General features: G+C 36.2%; 2 protein-coding genes across 2 annotated transcripts; one reads left to right on the plus strand and one right to left on the minus strand.

Annotated features, from left to right (window-relative positions):
* The first annotated feature begins 4240 nt into the window (after positions 1 to 4240).
* Positions 4241 to 5407, plus strand: LOC129803358 (methyltransferase-like protein 22). Its single transcript, XM_055849845.1, has 2 exons — positions 4241 to 4325; positions 4395 to 5407. The coding sequence occupies exons 1-2, from the start codon at positions 4241 to 4243 to the stop codon at positions 5165 to 5167; spliced, it is 858 nt and encodes a 285-aa protein (XP_055705820.1). The 3' UTR covers positions 5168 to 5407.
* A 6344-nt stretch (positions 5408 to 11751) lies between these two features.
* On the minus strand, positions 11752 to 20630 carry LOC129803339 (polycomb protein Su(z)12). The gene is made up of 5 exons (XM_055849819.1): positions 20448 to 20630; positions 20149 to 20195; positions 18628 to 20087; positions 12098 to 12615; positions 11752 to 12012 (listed from the first exon to the last, which is right to left on the minus strand). Exons 1-5 carry the CDS (start codon positions 20518 to 20520, stop codon positions 11828 to 11830), a joined length of 2283 nt encoding a protein of 760 aa, XP_055705794.1. The 5' UTR covers positions 20521 to 20630; the 3' UTR covers positions 11752 to 11827.
* Between the last annotated feature and the right edge of the window lie 1985 nt (positions 20631 to 22615).

A 22615-nucleotide genomic window follows, 5' to 3' on the forward strand; every position in this document is an offset into this window, starting at 1 on the left:
AAAAGAGGAAGTGGAGCCTCGATAAGCACCTCTAGAGGTATTTTTTGTAGCTTCTTTTTTTTTGTCATAAGAGCAAATAAGCACTGTTGGAAGAGCAATTACAGCAATCATGATAAGGAGTGCAATAAACGCAGGGAGGGGTTTTGCAAATTCTTCTACTCAACTTTAGATAAAGCACCAAAAAAATTACCTCTTCATTGATTTTATCAAGGAAATCAGGAAAGAAAAAAAAACGTGAAATTGTAGAATTGTCTCCAGCCTTCTGTGATCACATGACAAAAAAGGTAAGAAAAATGAAATTGAAAATTGTCATAGCACACTGAGAGAAAAAGAAAGTGCGATTAACTTCTTTTCAACATTTTTTAATGTTAATTTTACACCTTTTTAAGGGTAAAATTAACATGAAAAAGGGTAACTTTAACCCCTAATACACCTAAAAAGCATAATATTAACACCGATTTCGGATCAATAATGCAGGGTGAAATAAACATTTTCGGAATGTTATTTTAACTTTTTCGGATTTCTTCGGAATAGCTTCAAATAAATGATCAAAATTTTAATATAATTTTCCCTCAAATTATTTTTCTGAGATAAAGAAAACTTAAAAAGATTTAAGTTAAATGTCAAAGACGATCAAGTCAAGACTAAAGATTAATATTTCTGAGTTACAGGCTAATGGCATCCTAAAAATATTATTTCGAAACTTAAAGTGTTTTTTAAGGTTTAAAAAGGGCCACAAGATTATTTTGAAATGTTTTAAAATTAAAAACAACTAAAAGAACTTTTTTTATTTAGATTTATTGGGAAAAAAATGATTTGTCACTTAAGGAATTACGTGGATCACGAAGATTAACCTTCTACTAACGTCTGATTTTTTTAATATGCAAGAAAAAGTAGTGAGATAAGATTTTCTAGACTAATTTATGGTCCAACAAACTCAAAAATACCATCTGTTCGTCATTATATTTTTTAGTTTGAGCGCCAGGTGCAAGGGGTAGATATTTGGGTGAAAATGTGTACACCACTTCCAGGCACTTCCACGATTTGTATGGAAGAGACCTTCGCACTTCCAGAACTTCGCAACACTCTCGAAAATAATGCAATACTTCCAGCACTTCACTTCTTGCACTTCATGCACTTGTTATACTTAGAAATGAATAATTTATTTATTATGATGAAAAGTGTGAAAAATCTAATTAAGGAAATTCTAAAAAAAATCTCAAGAAATTTGTTTTTACACATATTTTTCAAAATTTTGCTAATATTTTGCATTTCTTGCGCCAGATATTCTTGCATACTTTCAATATTTTAATATTATCTGCGTTTTACGAAGGGGTATCAACATATTTTGAATTTTCCTAAGAAGCTGTGAAGCTACTTTTGGAAAAATACGTATTGTCGTTTGTAATTATTGAAACTATGCTGGAAAGTCTGTAAGAGTTCAAAAGTACGAGTGCAACAACTAATTCAGCACTTCAGACGTATCTTCACATTTTATTGAGCTTGATTCTCTCTCTGGTTTCAAAAACCTTTAAAATTAAAACATTTTGCACTCTTGGGAAAAGATGACTGCTAATCAACTTTTGCAACAAGCATGGCTATTTTTTCCAGGATCTTTTTCGCTATTGTTGTATTAGATCCACTCCTCATCACCTGTCGCCAATCAATCCGCAGAAAAGATTTTTTTATCGCAACATAACAGGAGAAAAATGGCCACAATCATAAAGTTACCCAATTTCCTTTGAGTGAAAGAATGTGGCACCTACGTGCCGAGCTTTTAAACACATCCAAGCCTTTCTACATAGCGAAATACGATCTAATTATTGTTTTCCAACATTTTAACAGTTTTAATTGTTATCTACAAATTTTCTTCCGCTAGGATACTCACAACATTGGCATCAATATTAGAGACCTTTTAAAATGGAATTGTTATTTCGAAGAATAAATCCCTATTTCCAAATTTCCAAAGCCACTTTTCAATAATCCTTAGAGCAAGGACGAAATCTAAATAAACCCCCAAAATGCTTCTTTAATGGAAGTACATCACTTAGACCTTTCCAAAATTAGTCTAGCATTACATATTACAAATGCACCTTTTCGTTCCTCATTTTATAATAGTCCTCAAAAACATAAATCTACTTTTTTGAAGAATACTTTTGGCATCGAAGAGATATAATACACTAAAACCTTTCCAGTAAATGCAAAAAAGTAAAAAAAAAAAAATGGTGGAGGTAATCTATGGGATACCGCTTAATGACATTCGCGAAAAAGTCCCACGAATACGATAAATTAGAGAAAAAAAAATTATATCAAATTGATTGAAAGTCAACTGCAATGCTATGTCATTTTTTGCGTGCCACTACATGAATTTGAAATTCTTGCAAAAATTAAGGAAAATTATTGTTCAACTGAATATTTTCCTCGGAAAAATTACGACACAAATTAAGCTATAATAAGTTTGAGCGTATTTGCTCCATTTCATTGTAATAGACAAACTTGAAAATTTCAACAAACTTCTTCAAATTATACTGTCGCTCGAATTAAAAATCTTAACTAAAACTAACGTAGTCTGAAAAATTCACAATGAGGCAAAAAAACTTTATATTTGAACACTTCCACTTCCAAAGACTTCCAAGCACTTCATTTTCACCTGTACACCACTCCCGACCCTAATATCTCCCCCTTGGCCAGGTGAGAAAAGGTGAAGATACCCTGAGGAGTATGATAAGCGTTTAGATATCAAATGAACAAAATATTTTTTATTTAAAAGTAATTGAACAAAGAGTAAAATAAATTAATAGTGATTTGTACATTTGACCTGAAGTGAGATTTGCCTTGTGAATTAGATTTTTCGTGTGAAAAATGGGAAATTTTCTTAAACATTCACCAGTGAGGTGATACTCCTTATTTTGGACAGGTGTTTTTCTCACGAAATTTCGTGAAGGTTTAGCTTTTGTGATGACTATGTTGGACAAATGCCTGGAGAAACAAAGGAGCATCATCTCTACGAAAGAAATGTAGCGAGAAAAGCCTTGAAAAGTTCCCGGAAAGGCCAGGGAATGAGCGAAACCGCACGTACTTGGAGCACCGAAGTCAACTCACTTTAATGAATGATATGAAAAGTTTCCGGGCTTCTGTGACATTCTACGTTTCCCTTACATGAACAGGAAGAGGACTGTTGAGGCGGATTAGCTGTCCAAATTTACAGCCATGTTGTACAAATTAATAACCAAGTTGTCCAAAATAAGAGCCAAATTCACCTCTACATATCACTTCATTTTTAAACGTATTAAAACTAATTTTAGTAAAAATAAAACGATGAATAGCTTGCCAAGTTTCTAAACAACCCTTATGAAAAGAGAGTAACAAATATCGCACTTCAAACTTGGAACATCGATGCTTATAAGCAGACTGGACAAAATTATGAGCCTTTACCCTATTTTTAATACAAATTGAATTTTTCTAATATTCCTTCTTAAGGAGTGTTGCTTAGAACCTTGTAGACAGTATATCGTCTTTAGTTTTTCTAAAATCAATCTTAATGCATTTTAAAATGAATAAAAATATTGACATAGCCATTGGTGGCCTATTCCGGCCACTTTCATTCTCATAATTCCTTGCCGTTCCGGAAATCTTCCAATGCCTTTTTCAGATCATTTTACTCGCCGGAGCGATATTTTTTAATATTTTTTTTCATTGTATAATTTCTAGAGTATGCAAAAACTAAAAATTCATGGAAATTTGAGGAACAAAAATATGTGGCCGGAATTGCAAGCATGCCGGAATTTGGCACACTTACTCTAGGATTTTTGCAAGAATGTTTTTTTTTTCCTGAAAAAAATCTAAAGAAGATTTTCCAATTTTTCATTGAAATATATCGCAAGTCGAATATTTCTTGTGAATATTAAAGCCTAATTCCCATGAAAGCGTTTAATATAACCTCGTACAGCTGTTACTTGAATTGTATCAAAATATGCGAATTTTTATGTATTGTTGCCGTGAGAACCTTTCGCATTATTTCACATAGTGTGATGTGTGCCAAGAAGGAATATTTTCTTTAGTGTCTTAAAAAAGATCATTATTCAATGAGACGCTTTTGAGAGCGTCTCGCGGAGAGACAAATAGCCACGATGACTGATTATCTGGTAGAAAACATTCATTTTCGTACTCACCAGAGAGAGGAAAATTTCAGTGTCCTCCGGGCTTCTGACACAGTGATCACGGACGCGGGAATTCCGGGATGGCGCATGAGAATGGTGAATTTAATGTATCCTCGGAGATTTACACTGAAACGGATTTCCAGAGTCAGGCTGGCATTAATGGACGTAAGTAGGAGATTCCTGGAAGAAGGTGTTGAAGAAGAGTTTGCTGATGATTTTTTTTTTGGGGGATAGATTCCATTTCAAAATTTACCTTTACGTGGCCAGAAGAGGACAAGAGTTCTGGGAGGAATTCCGTAAAGGAAGATCGAGATGGAGATCTTGTTGTCGTTCGTCGGAAGAAATCAACCCTGGAGCTTGAGCACTCCCAGTCAACCAATCTGAAATTGGTGGGTCTTCAGGTTTGGCGAGGAGCTCTCCTGTTGGCGGACTACATCCTCCACCGAAGGGAAAATTTCCGTTCAAAGACGGTTTTGGAAGTGGGCAGTGGCTGTGGCTTAACCAGCATCGTGGCGAGTATCTATGCTGGTAAAGTCATCTGCACCGATATCAGTGATGGGGGGATTCTCAGCGTCATCCGCCGGAATATCCAGCGCAATGTCCGGAAGAATGTAAAAGTACTGGAACTGGACTTTTTGCGCCCAGAAGCCTGGACAGAAACCCTCAAAAGCGATCAGGATGCAGGAATTGACTATGTCCTGGCAGCAGATGTCATATACGATGATGACATCACAGATGCCTTCATCTCCACCCTGGATCGCCTTTTGAGTCACTCAAACCACCCAATGAGGGTTTTAATAGCCCTGGAAAAGAGATACGTCTTCACCGTGGCAGATCTGGACACCTCAGCACCCTGCTTCGAATATTTCCTGCGACAATTTGAGGAGCTACGGTACTCACGTGGCTGGCGAATGGAGTACATTCCAATGGGAAAGATTCCACAGTATTTCACCTACGAGCGTGTACCCCAATTGATCCTCATCCAGATCACCAAAATCCCCATTTAAAAACCACAAAAATACTCGTGTTGTAAAATTTATTTAATTATTTTTTTTTTGCTTCAAGAGGATGTGCTTAGAATTAGCGAAATAATAATAAATTTCTCCCAGGAAAATTCTGGGCAAAATAAAAAAAATCTACCACTTTAATACAACATTTTGTGAAATAGTCTTCAACTAAACAAGTTAATGGAATGAAGTCCACCTAAATTCTCACTCTTTACTGGCCACTTTAGAATTATCATCTATACAAAATTCGGTAATTATTCAGTGCTCCTAAACAAAAAAGCATTTTTTCTTAATGGATGAAGCTAATGCAACTTTGAAGAAGTTTAAATGATTTTTTTTTAATTTCTAATATTCCTTTGAACACATTGGCTCATACCTAATCAGTACTGGAATTCGTAAAATTAGGGTAAGTGTACCAATTTTCGGTCAGCTTGCAATTCCGGCCACCTTTTTTGTTCCTCGAATTTCCATGGATTTTTAGTTACAATGCAAAAAATATATAAAAATGTCGCTTCAACATACGAGATAATATGCAAAAGACATTGGAAGAATTCCGGAAGGGCAAGGACCTATTAGAATGAAAGTGGCCGAAATAAGCCACCAAAGCTATGTCTACATTTTTATTCATTTTAAAATGCATTAAGAATACACGAGAGTGCGCATTTATCAAGCAAATGGGGTCATGTTTGAGGTCGTTGGAAAGGTCTTGGAAAATCCGACAAAACTAAACCGGTTCCAATCGGTAATGAACCGGTTCATAACCGATAAAAAATTATTATTTCAGGACATATGGATTAAAGTTTAAAAAATGAAATTTACTAACAATTATAAAGATTGAGATGATTTAATTGTAATTTATGAACCAGTTTTGCGAAAAATATAATTCACGGACACTTTCCCTTACTCTTAATTGTGAGTGGCAAAAACGCCACGTCAAGCGATTTTCTCTACAACATTTCTTCAGATAGAAAGATCTTATAACGAAAATCGCGCGATTTTTGCACAAAACTTATCAGTTTGACAATTTTTTGCTCAATCATCGCCAGATTGGATAATTTTTGCCATAAACTTCGCCAGATCGCGTTATTTTTGCCCAAAAATCGCCATATTGCCGATTATGTTTTAAAGAAAATGCATCAAATTGCTACGTTTTTTTTTTGTACAAAATCGCCCAATTGGCAAATCAAGTTGGGCAATTTTTACACAAAAATCGCTAGACTGGACAATTTTTTGAAATATTCTAGGCGATTTCTGTTCGCAGATCGCCAAACTGTGCGATTTTTGCACAGACCTCGTCAAATTGCGTGACTTTTGTCGAAGGTTTTCTTGCTCATTTTTTTTAAGAAAGTACATCAAATCGCTCAATTCTTGCACAAACATCGTCAGATTGAATGATTCTTAAACAAGAAAAATTGTCATAAGGTAAAGTACCCCCTAGTCGGCCGGTTCCTCAACTCGGCCAGTAGAATTATTTACCCAATTTTTTAACGTATTATAGTCAATTTCTATGAAATTTTCACTGATTTTCGTTATATATAATACACCTTCTAATGTTAAATCGGTAAGACCATATTATAACAAATCTAAGTAAATTGAATAAATAGTTGCACTGGCCGAGTTGAGAAACCGGCCGACTACAGGGTACTTTACCTTATTGGACGTTTTTTACACAAGAATCGCCAGATTGGTACATTCTGAGCATAATTTTGTACGATTTTTGCTCGTAGTTTGCTCAATTGTGCAATTTTTGCACAGATCGTCAGATTGCGTGATTCTTACACAAGAAAAATCGTCACACTGGACGATTTTTACGCAAGAATCGTCGGATTGGGACATTTTGAACGTAATCTGTAAGATTTTTGCTCGCTGTTCACCAAATTTTGCAATTTTCGCACAGACTTCGTCAAATCGTGTGACTTTTTTGCCGAAGAATCATCAAATTTCCCGATTTTTCAAGAAAGTGCATCAAATTGCTAATTTTTTTTGTGCAAAAATCGTCAGATTGGACGATTTTTACACAAGAATTGCCAGATTGTACGACTTTTAAGCACATTCTGCACGATTTTCGTTGGAAAACTTCACCAATTTGTGCAATTTTTACACAGACTTCGACGAATCGCGTGATTTTTAAGCCCAGAAATAGTCATATTGCCCGATTTTCTAAGACAGTGCATTAAATTGCACAATTTTTGTGCAAAAATCGTCACACTGGGCAATTTTTACGCAAGAATCTCCGAATTTGAACATTGTGAGCAGATTTTGTACGATTTTTGCTTGTAATTCGCAAAATTACCTGGTTTTTGCAGACTTCGTCAAATCACGTGATTTTGCCGAAAAATAGTCAAATTTCTTATTTTTCGAGAGTGGCTAATGATGGCACAGACTTCGTCAAGTCATGATATTTTAACCCAGGAATCGTCATATTGTCCAATTTTTTGAGAAAGTGTATCAAATTGCTCAATTTTTGTGCAAAAATCGTCAAAATGGGCGATTTTACATAAGAATAGCCAAATTGTCCGACTTTTGGACACATTCTGCATGAGTTTTACAACGCAGAGTGGCTAATTATGGCACAGACTTAGAGACCATTTACACCGCCGCATTGGATTGAGATTGGATTGTCCCAAAATCGGTTTTTGGGACAATTCAGTCAGAATCTAATACGACAGTCTAAATGACCTCAATGAAATCGTTTAGATTGCGGCCTTAGATTAAGGCTTAATTGTCCGAAATTCGATTTTGGACCAGTTCAATCTCAATCTAATGCGGCGGTGTAAATAGTCTCTTTGTCAAATCGTGATATTTTAGCCCAGAAATCGTCATATTGCAGAATATTTTGACAAAGTGCATCAAATTGCTCAATTTTTGCACAAAAATCGGCAGATTTGGCGATTTTCATGCAAGAATTGCCTTTTGAATATATTCTGCATGAGTTTTGCTCACAATTCGCTAAATCGCGTGATTTTTCCGAAGGATCGTCCCTATTCTTTAAGTGCATCATTTTTTTGCGCAAAGATCGTGAAATGGAACGATTTTTACTCAAAAAAAATCGCCAAATTGGGCGAGTTTTCGCAAGGTTTTTGCTCACAATTCCCCAGATTGTGCGATTTTTACACAGATGATTACAAATCGTAACTCAATTTTTTGGTAGGAAAATGCATTAAATCGCGCAATTTTAGAGAAATAACCGTAAGACAGGTCGATTTTTATCTCAAAAATCACCAGACCAGATATCTTTTAAAGATATTCTTGGCGATTTTTCTTCCTAGTTGCCCAAATTGTGCGATTTTCACAAGGATTTCGTGAGATAGCGCGTTTTTTGCTCAAAAATCGTCATGTTAGTCGATTTTATACAAATTTCGCCGGTTTGCTCAATTTCTGGACAAAGAACACCAGATTTTGTGTAGTTTGCGCACAGATGGCGCGACTGAGCATGCGTTTTTTGTAGAAAATCCGCCAGATTGCGCGATTTTTGCGCACATATTGTCAAATCGCGCGATTCTTGAACGAAAATCGCCTGATTGCGCGATTTTTGTACAATTATCGCCAAATTGTCGGCTGCATCGACCAATCTAACGTCGTTTCCACTAAATGCAGATACGACAACAATCGATGCCACCGACAAAAAAGTGTAAATGCTAAAATTTTCCAATGAAATACATTTTTGTCATATTTGAGCCAGACTTTACTTTTAATTATTGCTTTGCATTCTAAGATTGACCTCTCGACTATTTAGGCACAATTTATCATATTGCTGCAAATTCTATTAATTTGTACTGATGGCTTAAAAGTTGCATGATTGTAAATCCAGTGCATGATTTCGTAATTTCATTTTTTTCTTCAAAATTTAACAAATTTTATTTAAAAAAAATATAAGTCAAATTAAGCACAAATTCATGGCAGTTTCTTCTCATCAAAAAGCGTTTTTCTTTTTTTCTAAGATTAATCACAGAAATTGTGAAAATAACTAATTTTCTTTTCAGTTCTCTGGACAAACTTACGCAAAGTCGTCTTCAATTATAATTAAATTTCTTTTTTTATTCTTAAAGTACACGGCTCATTTTTTTTTAAAAAGAATTTCCTAATAAAAGGAGTAAAAATTTATTTGAAAACCTAAATCTATTTGGATTAAAACTAATTCCGAAGGATAATCTGCACTGGAATTTTTTTTTGTTTAAGCATTGACTTTACATTTAGGGTAAAATTAGGTAATTTGGAACCATTTGCAATTCGGGATATTTTGAGATTTTCTCAGCGTTTTAGATATTCAAAAAGAAGAAAAGCTCTTCTTTTTCATCATTGCACTGTGCAACAATTTTGAACTTTTTTTTTGTCCCTGGGTTCTCATGCTATTTTTTCTATTGCTAGGGTCAAATGATTTACGAAAATACTTATCATTTTGATTTCATTTGGATTATGCGCCTGGAATCTAGGCAAAACCGTATTTGCCGTTTTTTTTATGGGTTTCTATATCTTCGATTCTGCTGAACCGATTTATTTCTTACTATGGAATAATTTGGTCTCCTTTACATGCCCGATAAATCCTCTGAACAGATGAAGTTCGTACAACTGACACCAGGGGCGCTGTAGTCTCAAATATGTTAGAAAACATGGAAAAATCGGACTTTTTAGCAACTTTAATCAAAAATATCTCGAAAACTAAGACTGTCCCTAACAATCTGTTTTGTGGGTTTGATAGAGAATTTAATCAGCTACATTTTCGTCCATGTACAACTTTTCTCTCAGATTGTTTTTTAACCTCGATATTGAGGTTCAAACGAAAAACGAGCACTCAGCCAACTAAAGAAAAACTTAACTATTTCGCACATTTTGACTTTTTCTTTTCAAGTTTAGATAACCCAGAGTATTATTTTCACTTTTCTTACAATTGTAGGACTTTATTAATACTTATTGCATTATAAAATGTGTTTAGATATAATACAAGGTAATAACTCAAACAATATCTTCAGTAAGATTTTAGTGTTATTTCTATCTCAAAAGACCATTACAAAAAAGGCATATTAACTGCATATTGCAAAATTTTAAATATTTCAAAGAATATTTCTTGTTAAATTTACGTCTTAGAATCAATAAGTATCTATTTTATCTTTTACATACCAGTTACATATGGAAAACTTTGCAAAAAAAATGCTTTTTCTAAATTCATTTCTTTTTATAATTCTTTAAAAATTTTTCCTACATTTATCTACAATTCTACAATTTTAACCTCATAATTACGTGATTTTCGTCGAAATAAATCTAAAACTAGTTTTTGAACTTGTAATTGTTATTTTATGTATATCACATACGTTAAAGTTTTATACAAGTTTCCAAGTAATAAAATAATATTTAGAAATTTAAAATGTCATATAAAAATCACCATAATATCGATATTTAAGTATTAAATAATATAATAAAAGCTTGTACTGCCTAATTGCAAGTAAAAAAACAATAACACTCGAAATTGTGAAGGTTTTATATAGGTGGCTGAATGCTCATTTTTCGTTTGAACCTCAATATCGAGGTTAAAAAATAATCTGAGAGAAAAGTTGTAGGGTAAGTGTGCCAAATTTCGGCATAGTTGCATGCAAGCGCCAAAGTCTCAAGTTTGAAATGTAATATTTTTAATAAAAATTGATTTTTTTATTCCTTGTTCTTAAGGAGTGTTGCTTGGAACCTTGTAAACCGTTTATCGTCTTTATTTACTTTAAAATCATTCTTAATACATTTTAAAATGAATAAAAATGTGGACATAGCTTTGGTGCCCTATTTCAGCCACCTTCATTCTCATAGTTCCTTGACCTTCGGGGATTCTTCTAATATCTTTTTCACGTCATCTCGTTTGTCGAAGCTACATTTTTTGTTATTATTTTGCATTGTATAATATCTAGAGTATGTAAAAACTAAAAAATCATGGAAATTCGAGAAACAAAAAAGTGGCCGAAATTGCAAGCTGGCCGGAATTTGGCACATTTACCCTACATGAACGAAAATGTAGCTAATTAATTTTTCTATCAAACCCACAAAACAGATTGTTAGGGACAGTCCTAGTTTTCGAGATATTTTTGATCAAAGTTGCTAATAAGTTCGATTTGTCCAAGTTTTCTGACATATTTGAGACTACAGCGCTCCTGGTGTTAGTTGTACGAACTTCATCTGTTTAGAGGATTTATCGGGCATGTAAAGGAGACCAAATTATTCCCTAGTGAGAAATAAATCGGTTCAGCAGAATCGGAGATATAGGCACCTAAGTATCAAAAAACGACAAATACGGTTTTTCCTAAATACCAGGCGCAAAATCCAAATGAAATCAAAATGATAAGTATTTTCGTAAATCATTTGACCCTAGCAATAGAAAAAATAGCATGAGAACCCAGGGACAAAATCATCGTTGCACAGTGTTATCGTCTTTTCTTCTGTTTGGCGGTCTTTGTTTTCACCTTACTCATCTGAAACAATGAGAAAAATGTCCCAAATTGTAAATGGTTCCAAATTACCTCATTTTACCCTATCTGATATTTTTTTCTCACTCTGCGTGGCCAGTCAGAGATTGGTATAGAAACTATCAAAAAGAAAACATTTGATTCTACACGTTGAAAAAATAGTTTAGAAATAATAAATAGTGTCTCGAAGGCGATTGATGAACAATTTCTCACAAAATCATTTTCTGCTTCCCAATTCCCTATCGACTTTGGTAAGTGACACCGACAATCGTGTTTTTGAGGTATTCGTACCTCCGAGGGACTTTCTCCTGTTCAACTCCATTCTGGCCCGTTTTTCCGCCCCTCCGGCCGTTGTCCACGTCGAGCCCGAACTTCGACGTCGTGGCGGTGACGCAGGTTCATCTTCAAGGAAGAGGATCCAATCAGTCAACAAGAACAACAACAAAAAAAAGTCCAGCCCTGTAAGCAAATCTTCAACACTAAATACCTCTTTCGGAGAACTTCCTCTTGCCACTGTCCTCGTGTCCATTGGCCCTCGAACCAGCTGCTACTTTACGCTTCTGCGACACCGTAACATTCGATGCTGACTTTATGGCCACTCCACGACATTCCGTTTTGGGCTTAGGGAAGGAATCTTTGTCCTTTGTATCCTTAACATTCTCCTTGCTCTCTTTCACCTTACCACCTCCTCCATCACCGACCTTTCGCTCCTCCTTGGGCAACATCTGCAGCTGAATATGCCTCTGAACACCAAACTTATTCCAATACGTCAAATGCTCACGACGCGCCTCCGTAAGCATCTGCTTGCCATCGTGATAGTCACTGAGAATCTTCTGGAGCTTCTGCATAGTCTTGTAGAAAGAATCCGGCGCCACGAGTCCATAGTCGAACAATGAACACATGTGCAGGACAAAATTGCGATAGAGATTCTTCTTGAGGATCTCACGTCCCTTCAGTTCCACAAACATATCACACGCTAAAGGTATTTGGCAGTCTCCGACAAAGCTAAAATGCAATATTTTCACCAACATTAGGATAAAACTGTTATCCTCTATCAGAACTAAAGGGAACATCCTTCAGATATTCATTTATCCCAAATTCCTCATCGAACTTAAGTAACGAACAAACGGCAAAACGGTTTGAGATAGTGTCTTGGGGTCTTCAGAAAATCCGCTATAAATTAACCACAGAACACATGGACGGTTAACTATAAATAGAGTCTCCTCGGAATGTGGTTGCGTCTTCTGTTCTCCTGGATTTTTTTGGGCAAAAATAGTGCATTTTATTATGTTTTTTATTATTTAGAGATTTAATTCTTTGCAGCAGACGGAACTCGAACAAAAAACAACGACAATCAAGCCAGGGTCCCACGCTGGCCAGTGCTCTTACCTACTACTTCACGAGATCCCAGGTATTCCATTTTTTTAAGGTACCGATTTTCGGGACCGGAAAAAAGCTCACGAATTCACTTCACCGACAGATAAATTGCTTTTGAAATAAGTAACGAAAGCGCTGTATTTATACGGTAAGGTAGGTTAAATGTCCTAATTCAAAACCATTTCCAGACACTTTAACTTTGACAGAAGATTCAACACAATAATTCATATTTTTTCTGAAGAGAATTACATAAATTTGCTCCTTGACTCTTCTAGAATGTTATTGTTTAGTGAAAATTCTTTAAATATATTTTGAAATCTTCTTAAATACAAGAAAAATACGCGAGCGTAAAATGCTTCTATTGGAAACATATTAACCCATTCCTTGCCATGGTATTATACATCATACGCAAATTGAGTGATTTTAGATGATTTATTTCTGGGCAATTTTTAACAGAATTGCTGTCGGGAATGCATTTTTAGTAACTTTAGTTCTTAAATTACTTGGGAAAAATAGACCGACAGAGATATAAATGCATTTTGTTGTTCTTTTTTCGCTTCGCGGAAAGTCATGCAGGTCATGCAAAATTTTTGCTCAAGATGGCGGACGGAAAATGCGACATCCCGTTAAATTTGTTAAAATTGGCCTCTTTCCTCTTTCCTGATTTGAATTCTAGTTACCAATGTGTTTTCTTGGATAGTTACTCTATCTAAAGCAGAGGAGTGCAAGAACCGTTGAAACCGAATAAACGTCAAATGAAACATGTACGTCAATGGTCAAAACGCTACTTGAGCAAACTTATTTTGACGTTAATTCGGTTTCAACGGTTTTTTGCACACCTCTGATCTAAAGCAATAGAGTTTGTAATGAATTAATGCACAGAATTTAAATTCAGTGATCGTTAAGACATGTGTTTGACAGGGGCTCCCCGCGCCCCCTTAATAGGTAAATTTTTTTTCTTTTCAAAAAATTCATCTTACTCGGCCAATGCAAAGTGCAGTGGATAGAAAGTGCATTCCATTGGAAGCTGCGATGAGCATTTCTATTTGTTTACTACATCAAAAGACACAGACAGAAATTATTTTTAATGACGCAAATTATTGAGATATTAAATATGACATATTTTTGGGAATCTCTACTAAATGGTTTGCAAATGAAAATTGTATAGTTAGAATTTTGGGTAATAAAATTAGTGTAGCAGAAAATAATCTTCTGAGAGAAGAAGGAATTTATTTGCGCTATTAAATGTCTTTTACCATATGCCAAGATCTCACCTTAGATGAAAGTAATTGAAGTCATATTTTTATGTTCCAAATTTAATACAACCAAGAGCTTCCACTGCCAAATAGGCTTCGTATCAAGGCAATAGAAAGGCCCCGGAAAGTTTTTTTCTGAATTATTCTGACCCTAGAAGACCACAATAGGACGATCACGTGGATTTTCCCTGATTCATTGTAAACAGGCAATTGCTTTGTTATACAGGGTTAATGCCCAAGACCTGAGGCTAAAAAGCTAAATTACTAAACGCGCGGTCACTGGAAGACGATCAGACAGCCAGAAGAAGTTCACATCAGGATAGGATTAGGCGTGAACTTCAAAGGGTAGTGGTTTATTACTGCTCGAACTCCACAGAGAGAGCAATATTATAATCCCTCGATTTTTTCACCCTCCCAAAATTTCCACCTTCCACCCAACGGAGACCACTTTTATCAACAAGTCTTCACATTTCAGACGATTTCTAAGAAACGTCGCATCGTCATGCTGTTTGTCCGTCTGTCCATCCGGCTGCCGCCAGCTCTAGAGGCCAAACGGTAAGAGATAGCGACTTGGAATCTTCGGTAGACCTCCCCCCCTCTATAAATCGATCCAAGGATCGTTAGCATGGCCCTCATTCCCCCCTCTCCCTACCACGCCAAAACAATGTCTTTTTGAGATTGCTCGAAAACGAATCGTGCGATTTGTTTTCATTTTTGAATAGGTTTTCGTAAAAAATTGCCGAAAAGGAAATTTTATTTAAAAAGGCATTTTTTTAAGAAATTTCTACTAGGCCAGAGATTATCCAGGCGGACATTTCGTCCTTAGGCAAAAATAGTATTGAATCATTCCTAATAACGATTTTTCAAGGTCAAAGGTTAAAAAGACACTAGAGAGCGCATTTATCAAGCGAATTGGGTCATATTTGGGCTTTTTGGAAAGGTCTTGGAATTTCCTATAAAACTGAATCGGTTCCAATCGGTTTTGAACCGTTAATGAACCGGTTGGGAACTGTTAAATGGTAAATGATGCGAAAGTTCTTTTAGGGTATAGCATCTAAGTCACGAGTTCGAGCATTTCGCAAAGCCTGGGACGCTCTTCCATCCCTTTTAAACATTTTGAGGTAAGTCATGGATTAGAAACGGTATGAGATATCAACTTGTGGTCTTCTGTGAGTCTTCCTTCTACAAGTCAACATTCCTTAGCTAACTAACGTACCTAAACCACCCTTCAGTCACAAGCTCCCTCTTTTCAACAGATTTGGTCTTTGAATTTATGTGTAAAATCGTGAAATTCTAAACCCAACTATATGGTCTCAAACCATAATGAATCGGTAAAGTATCGGCAACACTTTTTACTGCTTGAACTCAAAGAGAGAGCTGTATATAAACCTTTTTTTTTCAACTTGTGAAACGGCTAGAGACCAAACGGTAAGAGATATCGACTTCCGGTCTTCGACGACCCCCCCCCCCAAAGTCAACGTTATCTAGGACAGTCTTTTTCTTTTTCCCCCACTCCGTCCTTGCCCTCCAAAACCATGTTTTTTGGTTTATTTTGAAAACGGTTCCTACGATTTCTTTCATTTTCGAATATATTTTAGTGGTAGTCAAGGCGAATATTTCGTCCTTGCACGCCTATGTTCGAAAAACATTTCGATATCGAATTTTCGAAAGTCAAAGTTTAACCACTTTGGAGGGCCTTTTTTTCAATTGATTTGCTTAAATTTGGATTTTCTTGAAAGATGTTGAAATTTCCAACCCAACTGCATGGGATTTAATCGGTCATGATTCGGTATAGTACTCATGTGATTTTCCTGTCTCGGATTTACTTTTTATTTGTTCGAAAAGTTGTTACTCATGCTAAAATATTTTAGGACCTACTAAGATAATACACAGATAACTCTTTCTCGTGAGTTCGAGCACTCCGCAAAGCTGGAACACTTTACCATCTCTTTTTCCGATAATACTGTTTCTCATGGAATTTTGGTCTTCTGACCGTTCTGACTCATATAAAATTCAATCGGTAAGAGATATCGACGCCCAGCCTTCGATGACCCCTCGTAAAGTGTCACTATCTCGAGACTTATCTCATTCTCTTTTCTCCCTTTTCCTTATTCATTTCCTGTCATCCTCAAATCCGTCAAAACGAGGTTTTCCAATAGGAAAAATCACCATTTTGAATTACGCAAAGTCAAAGGTCGGAAATATTGAAATTCCGGTATTCTTAATTATTTTTCAAGTTCGAGGGACTTCTCTAATGACTTATGGACTAATTTAAATCGATTTTTAAACTGATAATATACCCAAAAATTCTAAGGAAATGAATACTTACTCATAGCTCTCATTTTAGGTTGAATTACGAGTTTTTTTTTTAATTTTAGTTGTAATTTATGAGAATTTTGCTTTAAAAAATATTTTCCTTCAAATTTTTTACAAGGTCTGTAATTTTAATAAATTTTTAAAGTTTCAAATATTTGTTAGGGGCCAAGGTAAAAAAAAAATACCGTTAAATTATCAAGTGTTATTTCGTATTTCATTTATATAAAATATTGTCCTTGAAACAATTCTTTTAAGAATTTTTCAAGGTCAAAAGTTAAACAGTTCTAGTGAGAAAATTTCTCAACGCATTGGATCAAGTTTGGGTAAATTGCAAAAATCTTGCAATTCCAAACAAGTTAGAAACTTTAAAAATCGGTTATAAATCCGTTAAGAACCGATAATTAATTTTTTATTCATTTTTTTAATAATTCTTTTTTTATTGAACAAATGGTAAAGAACTTTATGGGAAATACGAACATGTTAGCACGATTTCTCTAATTCTTACCGCTTATCAATTCGAAACCAATTTTTAGTGCTATGCGTCTAACACAGAGAAAAAAGGGGGTGCGATTAACTTTTTTTCCTCGTACCTTTAACACTTTCTAGGTATAAAAATATATCAACATTTTTTAATGTTAATTTTACATCTTTTTAAGGGTAAAATTAACATGGAAAAGGGTAACTTTAACCCCCAATACACCTAAAAAGGGTAATATTTACACCGATTTCGGATCAATAATGCAGGGTAAAATCAACATTTCCGGAATGTTATTTTAACTTTTTCGGATTTCTCTCAGTGAAGTTACGAGTTTAAGCATCCGGCAAAGTTAGAACGCTGTATCACCCTTTTTCCTACTAATCAAATTTCCGTAACACAGTAACGATGTTTTAGTGCTGTTACAATGAAAAATGAACGTTTTTTACTGCTATACTGTTCTCAAAGGCATCTGCATTATGTACTTTTCTTAGTATTGGTTCCTGTCACGACTGTTTTCTCTAGTTCGTGTTTCAAAACCACAAAACAGTCGTGACAGGAACCAACACAACGAAAAGTCGATAATGCGGACGCATTTGAGAACAGTGAAGTGCAAAAGTCCATTTTTACGTTAGAACAATGGCGTTATTCCAATGAAAAATAATAAGGGAAAATATGTCTCCTGAATATTTTTTTAGCACTTTACTGTTCTCAAGACTTTTCTTTACATTATCGACTTTTCTTTGTGCTTGTTCCTGTCATTACTGTTTTCCCTAGTTCGTGTTTCAAAACCACAAAGCAGTCGTAACAGGAACCAACACAACGAAAAGTCGATAATGCAGAAACACTTGAGAACAGTAAAGCGCTAAAAAAATATTCAGGAGACACATTTCCTTTTTTTTCAATTTTTCATTGAAATAGCATCATTATTCCAACGTACAAATGGACTTTTCTGCACTTTACTGTTCTCATGTGCGTCTGCATTATCAACTTTTCTTAGTGTTGCTTTCTGTCTCGACTATTTTCCCAGTCCTCGCCATTTTCTAAAACCACTAAATAGTCGTGACAAAAGCCAACAAAACGAAAAGTTGATAATGCAGAACCACTTGAGAACAGTATTGCTAAAAAAATATTCAGGAGAGACATCTCATTATTTTTCATTGGAATAGCATCATTATTCTAATGTACAAATGGACGTTTTTTGCACTTTACTGTTGTCAAGTGCGTCTGCGTTATTTTTCGTAGTGTTGCTTTCAGTCTCGACTATTTTCCCAGTTCTCGCCATTTTCTAAAACCACTAAATACAGTAGCTCTCTCAAATTCTGGCATTTGACATAACTGCTGCCCGAATTAAAAAGTAGCCCGGTCTTAAAAGAGCCGAATCAGCGAGAGTCTACTGTAGTCGTGACAAGAACCAACTCAACGAAAAGTCGATAATGCAGAAACACTTGAGAACAGTAAAATGCTAAGGGAAATGTTCAGATGAAATAATTTTGAAACGTGAGGACCCCAAGGAATTTTTCATATGTAATCTTCTAAACCTAGAAGGACTAAAAAATCTACGAGGAAAATTATTATAAAAGACAAACTTACCCATGCTTCATGACGTGGAGGTTCCAGAGCTTCATGAGTTCCTTCTCGCCCTCATTGACGTCCGTGAACTCATCAATCATCTGCATGGTCTTCTTCTGCAGCCACGGTGGATCGCATTCGCCCTCGGAGTCAATGTCCAGCTCCTTGGGATGCACCGGAAGGCACGTCATCGTATGATGATAGAGCCTATTGTGTCCAGTGATGTAGGGTCGCTGCCCATTGATCTCATTCTCCTCCAGCTCAACAAATTCACTCAGGGAGGGCTTGAGACGCCTGGGACGACAGACCAAAATGTGAGTGACTGAGGTGCGTCGCACTGGTCCGGATCGGGTAAAGGCGAAACCCGCTGGACCCACGAGATCATGCGGAGAACCCATGTAGGAGCCATCGAAGCTGTCATTGATGCTTACATCGATCCTGGCCACATTGCCCACTTGCACGAAGTTGAAGCAGAACCGAGCATGACAAAGCTGCAGGTGCTTCAGCAGGGAATAGAGGCTCATGCAATTGACATGACACCACGGACACTCGAGTGACGGCGATGGTTCGGTGCTCTGGCGGGAAATGTTATTGTAGATGAACTGAAAGGCGATCTGGAGCTTATTCTCCGGAATCCCAAAGATATTGTGTCCATTGGCTATGGCCAATCGATGACTCTTGGCCGTGGGTGTCTGAAAATTATTGTTATTGTGCCCCAAAACTCCCGGATCATTCTCCTTGTTGGACATATCGTGATTCTTGGACAATTGAGACATCTCAGCGGAATCCATGATCCCCGTATGAGGCTTCTCTGTCCAGTAGAGCATGAATTTGAGAATGGGAGCTTTATCGAAGCAATCTTCAATGCCTGATGGATCTGATGTGATTATAGCCAAATTCTCCCATGAAGAATACTTCCTGGGCGATTTACCATTTACCGCCACGGGGGGATGATTAATCTCCTGCAGGGTCAATTGGTACTCTCCCTCAGTGAGAAGGCATCGGCCGTATTTGTCAAAAATGGTCATTTCTGTCCCATAGAGCTGGGAATCCTTGATACCATTGAGAGTTTGGATGCGAAAAAGCAAGATATGAGTAACTTGTCCCTCTTCAGAGTCAAACATATCCGTCGACAGGCTCATCACGGGCACTTTCTGGTTCACCGATGAACCCACAGTCACCTCAGACACACCCAGTGTCTTCAGGATGGACGAAGAACTGTCCTTGCGCTTCTTGTGTGAGATCTTCAAGAGCATCGTTTCCACACGAACACACTCAGAACCAACGGCCGTGGATGAATCCACGGCCTTCTCAAAAAATCCCATAAACACCAGAGACAAATAGTCATCCGGACAATTGGCTCTCTTGATACTCTTTAGCTTTTCCGTCAGCAGAGAATCCACACTGAACGTTGAGCGTCTCTTGTGCGTCCTCGACATCCTCTGAGGCATATAAGTCAGTGTCCGATGCAGGAATATCGGCTGTAACACAACCCACCATTACACAAAATCCTCACCCTCCCACCAACATCCCCCTACTCACCGAAAGCCGATTCCTGGCCCGCAAATACCGATAAATCTGTGTGGGTTCTGCAATTAGCAGGACATTGAGGTTAGGTTCACATCTAACGCCCAATCCTCCCTCTTGGAGGCATTCCTCACTCAAAATTCTACTGGAATCCCCAGCAGAAATCCCTAAACGAAACCCCTCTATACCACAAATAAGCGGAAACCTCCTTTTTCAGGAGGTTTCCTAAAATTTTCAGGAGGCTTTTGTCACCCAAACAAAGCGAAGCCATCGCGGAAGCAAAAGATTTCGATAGTTAATCAAATTGTACTTACTCTCAAATGTTTGCAGGAAATTGTCACGATCAGCCTGCTGTTCATTCCGGCTACTCCTCCGTTTTGGAGGCATTTTTTTCAACAAAATCACACAAAAATACAAAATCCTAGCCGCCGATCTTCAGGGGAGGTTGCCACAAAAATTATTATACCAACTTTTTCCGCAAGACAGCGCTGCTAGTCAACTAGGGTAAACCTGTGAAACCTTCTTGAGTAGAATGATTCATTTTATAACCAAGCAGAAATATGATTACTAATGGCTGGCGCCGCTGCGTGGCATAGGTGGCATACCTTTTAGATCGGTCAAATTTCGACTACTCAGAATAATAAACGAACAACTTCCAGTAGGCAAATTTTACAGGAAAGCGATTTAAAGCTGATATTTTAAGTATACAAAATATATACTCCCTCCGTTCCGAAATAAGTCGTACGTTTGGAAAAAATTCATGTTCCGAAATAAGTCATACGTTTGGGAAAAATTGGGATTAAGGGAAAGTTGGTTTGTAACTGTTTTGTGTATCAACAATTATCTCTTGTAAAGAACTATTGCTAATGTCCAGTACTAAAATTGGGGTCCAGTCTTGATGGTATGTTGAGGAACGAATGTCTTAGAAAGGTCTTTTTTTTGGCGTTTTATTTTCAATCTAAAATAGGTGCAGAATGGTGAGAGATACAGAACATATAAATGTTCCTAGAGTCAACTTATGGGGGGTCCACTGAAGGTCCCAAGTCCTTAACTCTCACCATTTAGCACCCAGATATTCGAACACACGAACACACGAAAAAAGGATGTTCTTTTTATTGCTCATTCTGCAAAATTTGAGATATAAAAAATGTCATTTCGGTAATAACTGTTGAGTTCTACTTGTGCATAATAATAATTTAGAAGAAATTCTAGCCTGTAATGTTAATCACAGTCTATCTTGTAGTAATTAACTATCTAACGGAGCTCTTTGAAAAAAAAAACGCGAAAAATGGTTAACTTCAACATATCGATTCCTCAACTTACCATCGTGATAGGATCCCCATATTATCCCTGAACATGGAGGATAGTTCATACACAAGATATTTGCAAATAACAAAAACATTCTCTGAAACCATTCTTTAATCCCTAATTTTTCGCCAAACGTACGGTTTTTTTCGGAACGGAGGGAGTATTTTTTATGTATATTTTTTGAGTATGCAAAATTTCAAATGGAAAATCACGTGTGTTAGAAAGAGCACACACTAGTGGAACAATATGATGAGTAAGATATTACTGCTCGTATTAATTGTTTTCTGAATCGTATTACAAGGAATTCGAGCAATTTTCCATGCGTGCCAACTGTGATTCCGTCAGTTTTCGAGTGATTGTGTTGCTGCCAACTTTGTACACACAGGAGAAATGCGAGAGAGAGAGGCATGATAAAACAATTATGCTATCTTTTTCTTGCCATTCTCGTAGTTCAGAAAGTATTAATCTTAATATTAATCTTATATGTGACACCAGTACCACGGTCGTGAAAATAATTATCTTTCAAGTATAACATTCACAGGGAAGGTAAAAGGCAGAAGGTGGTATAAAGAAGTATCCAGAAACCGAATAAAACGTTTTTTTGTAAAAAATCAAGCTGTTCGACTTATATTCTGAGTGGTCGATTTCATCTAATCGATTCACATTCCTTTCTTTCTCAAACATTTTCTATATATCGCTCCTTCGAAATTACAAGGGGTCAACTAATTTTCGGCCATTTTTCAGGAGACAGCATGAAAGATTCAACTTTGTGTAAAGAAGTATCTCAATTTTATGACTGAACAAAAACAATTTATTTCTTTTCTATTTGTATGAGCACTAATATAAACATCGAAACTTTTATATTTTTATCTTTCAAAATATGTTTTTGTTTTACTTTTTTAATGAGTTGAGCTCCTTGTCGTTCTAAATGATGTGTAAATTTTGCTGAAATTAGAATGACAAGGGTACATTGATTGGCTGAATATGATAATTGAATTTTTGACTCTTTTTGTTCAGTTATTATTTTGCAAATAAAAAAATTTATAAAAAAAACTAAAAAAAAAATGATAATGTAAAGTGCCCTAATCCCTCACTCGACGTTCCTCGACTCGACCGGTTTGAAGGTCAATTTCTACTAATAAAATTGCCACTGATTCGTATTATTTATGGAACA

The sequence above is a fragment of the Phlebotomus papatasi genome, chromosome 2 (genome assembly GCF_024763615.1).
Source record: "Phlebotomus papatasi isolate M1 chromosome 2, Ppap_2.1, whole genome shotgun sequence".
NCBI classification, from domain to species: Eukaryota; Metazoa; Arthropoda; class Insecta; order Diptera; family Psychodidae; genus Phlebotomus; species Phlebotomus papatasi.

Excerpts from the sequence above, each read along its gene's own strand:
- LOC129803358 (XM_055849845.1), top strand. The coding sequence starts at position 4,241 with ATGGCGCATGAGAATGGTGAATTTAATGTATCCTCGGAGATTTACACT. Across the intron at positions 4,326-4,394 it reads TCAGGCTGGCATTAATGGAC|ATTCCATTTCAAAATTTACC; the intron begins GTAAGTAGGAGA and ends TTTGGGGGATAG.
- LOC129803339 (XM_055849819.1), bottom strand. The coding sequence starts at position 20,520 with ATGCCTCCAAAACGGAGGAGTAGCCGGAATGAACAGCAGGCTGATCGT. Across the intron at positions 20,196-20,447 it reads TTTCCTGCAAACATTTGAGA|AACCCACACAGATTTATCGG; the intron begins GTAAGTACAATT and ends TGCTAATTGCAG. Across the intron at positions 20,088-20,148 it reads GGGCCAGGAATCGGCTTTCG|CCGATATTCCTGCATCGGAC; the intron begins GTGAGTAGGGGG and ends GTTGTGTTACAG.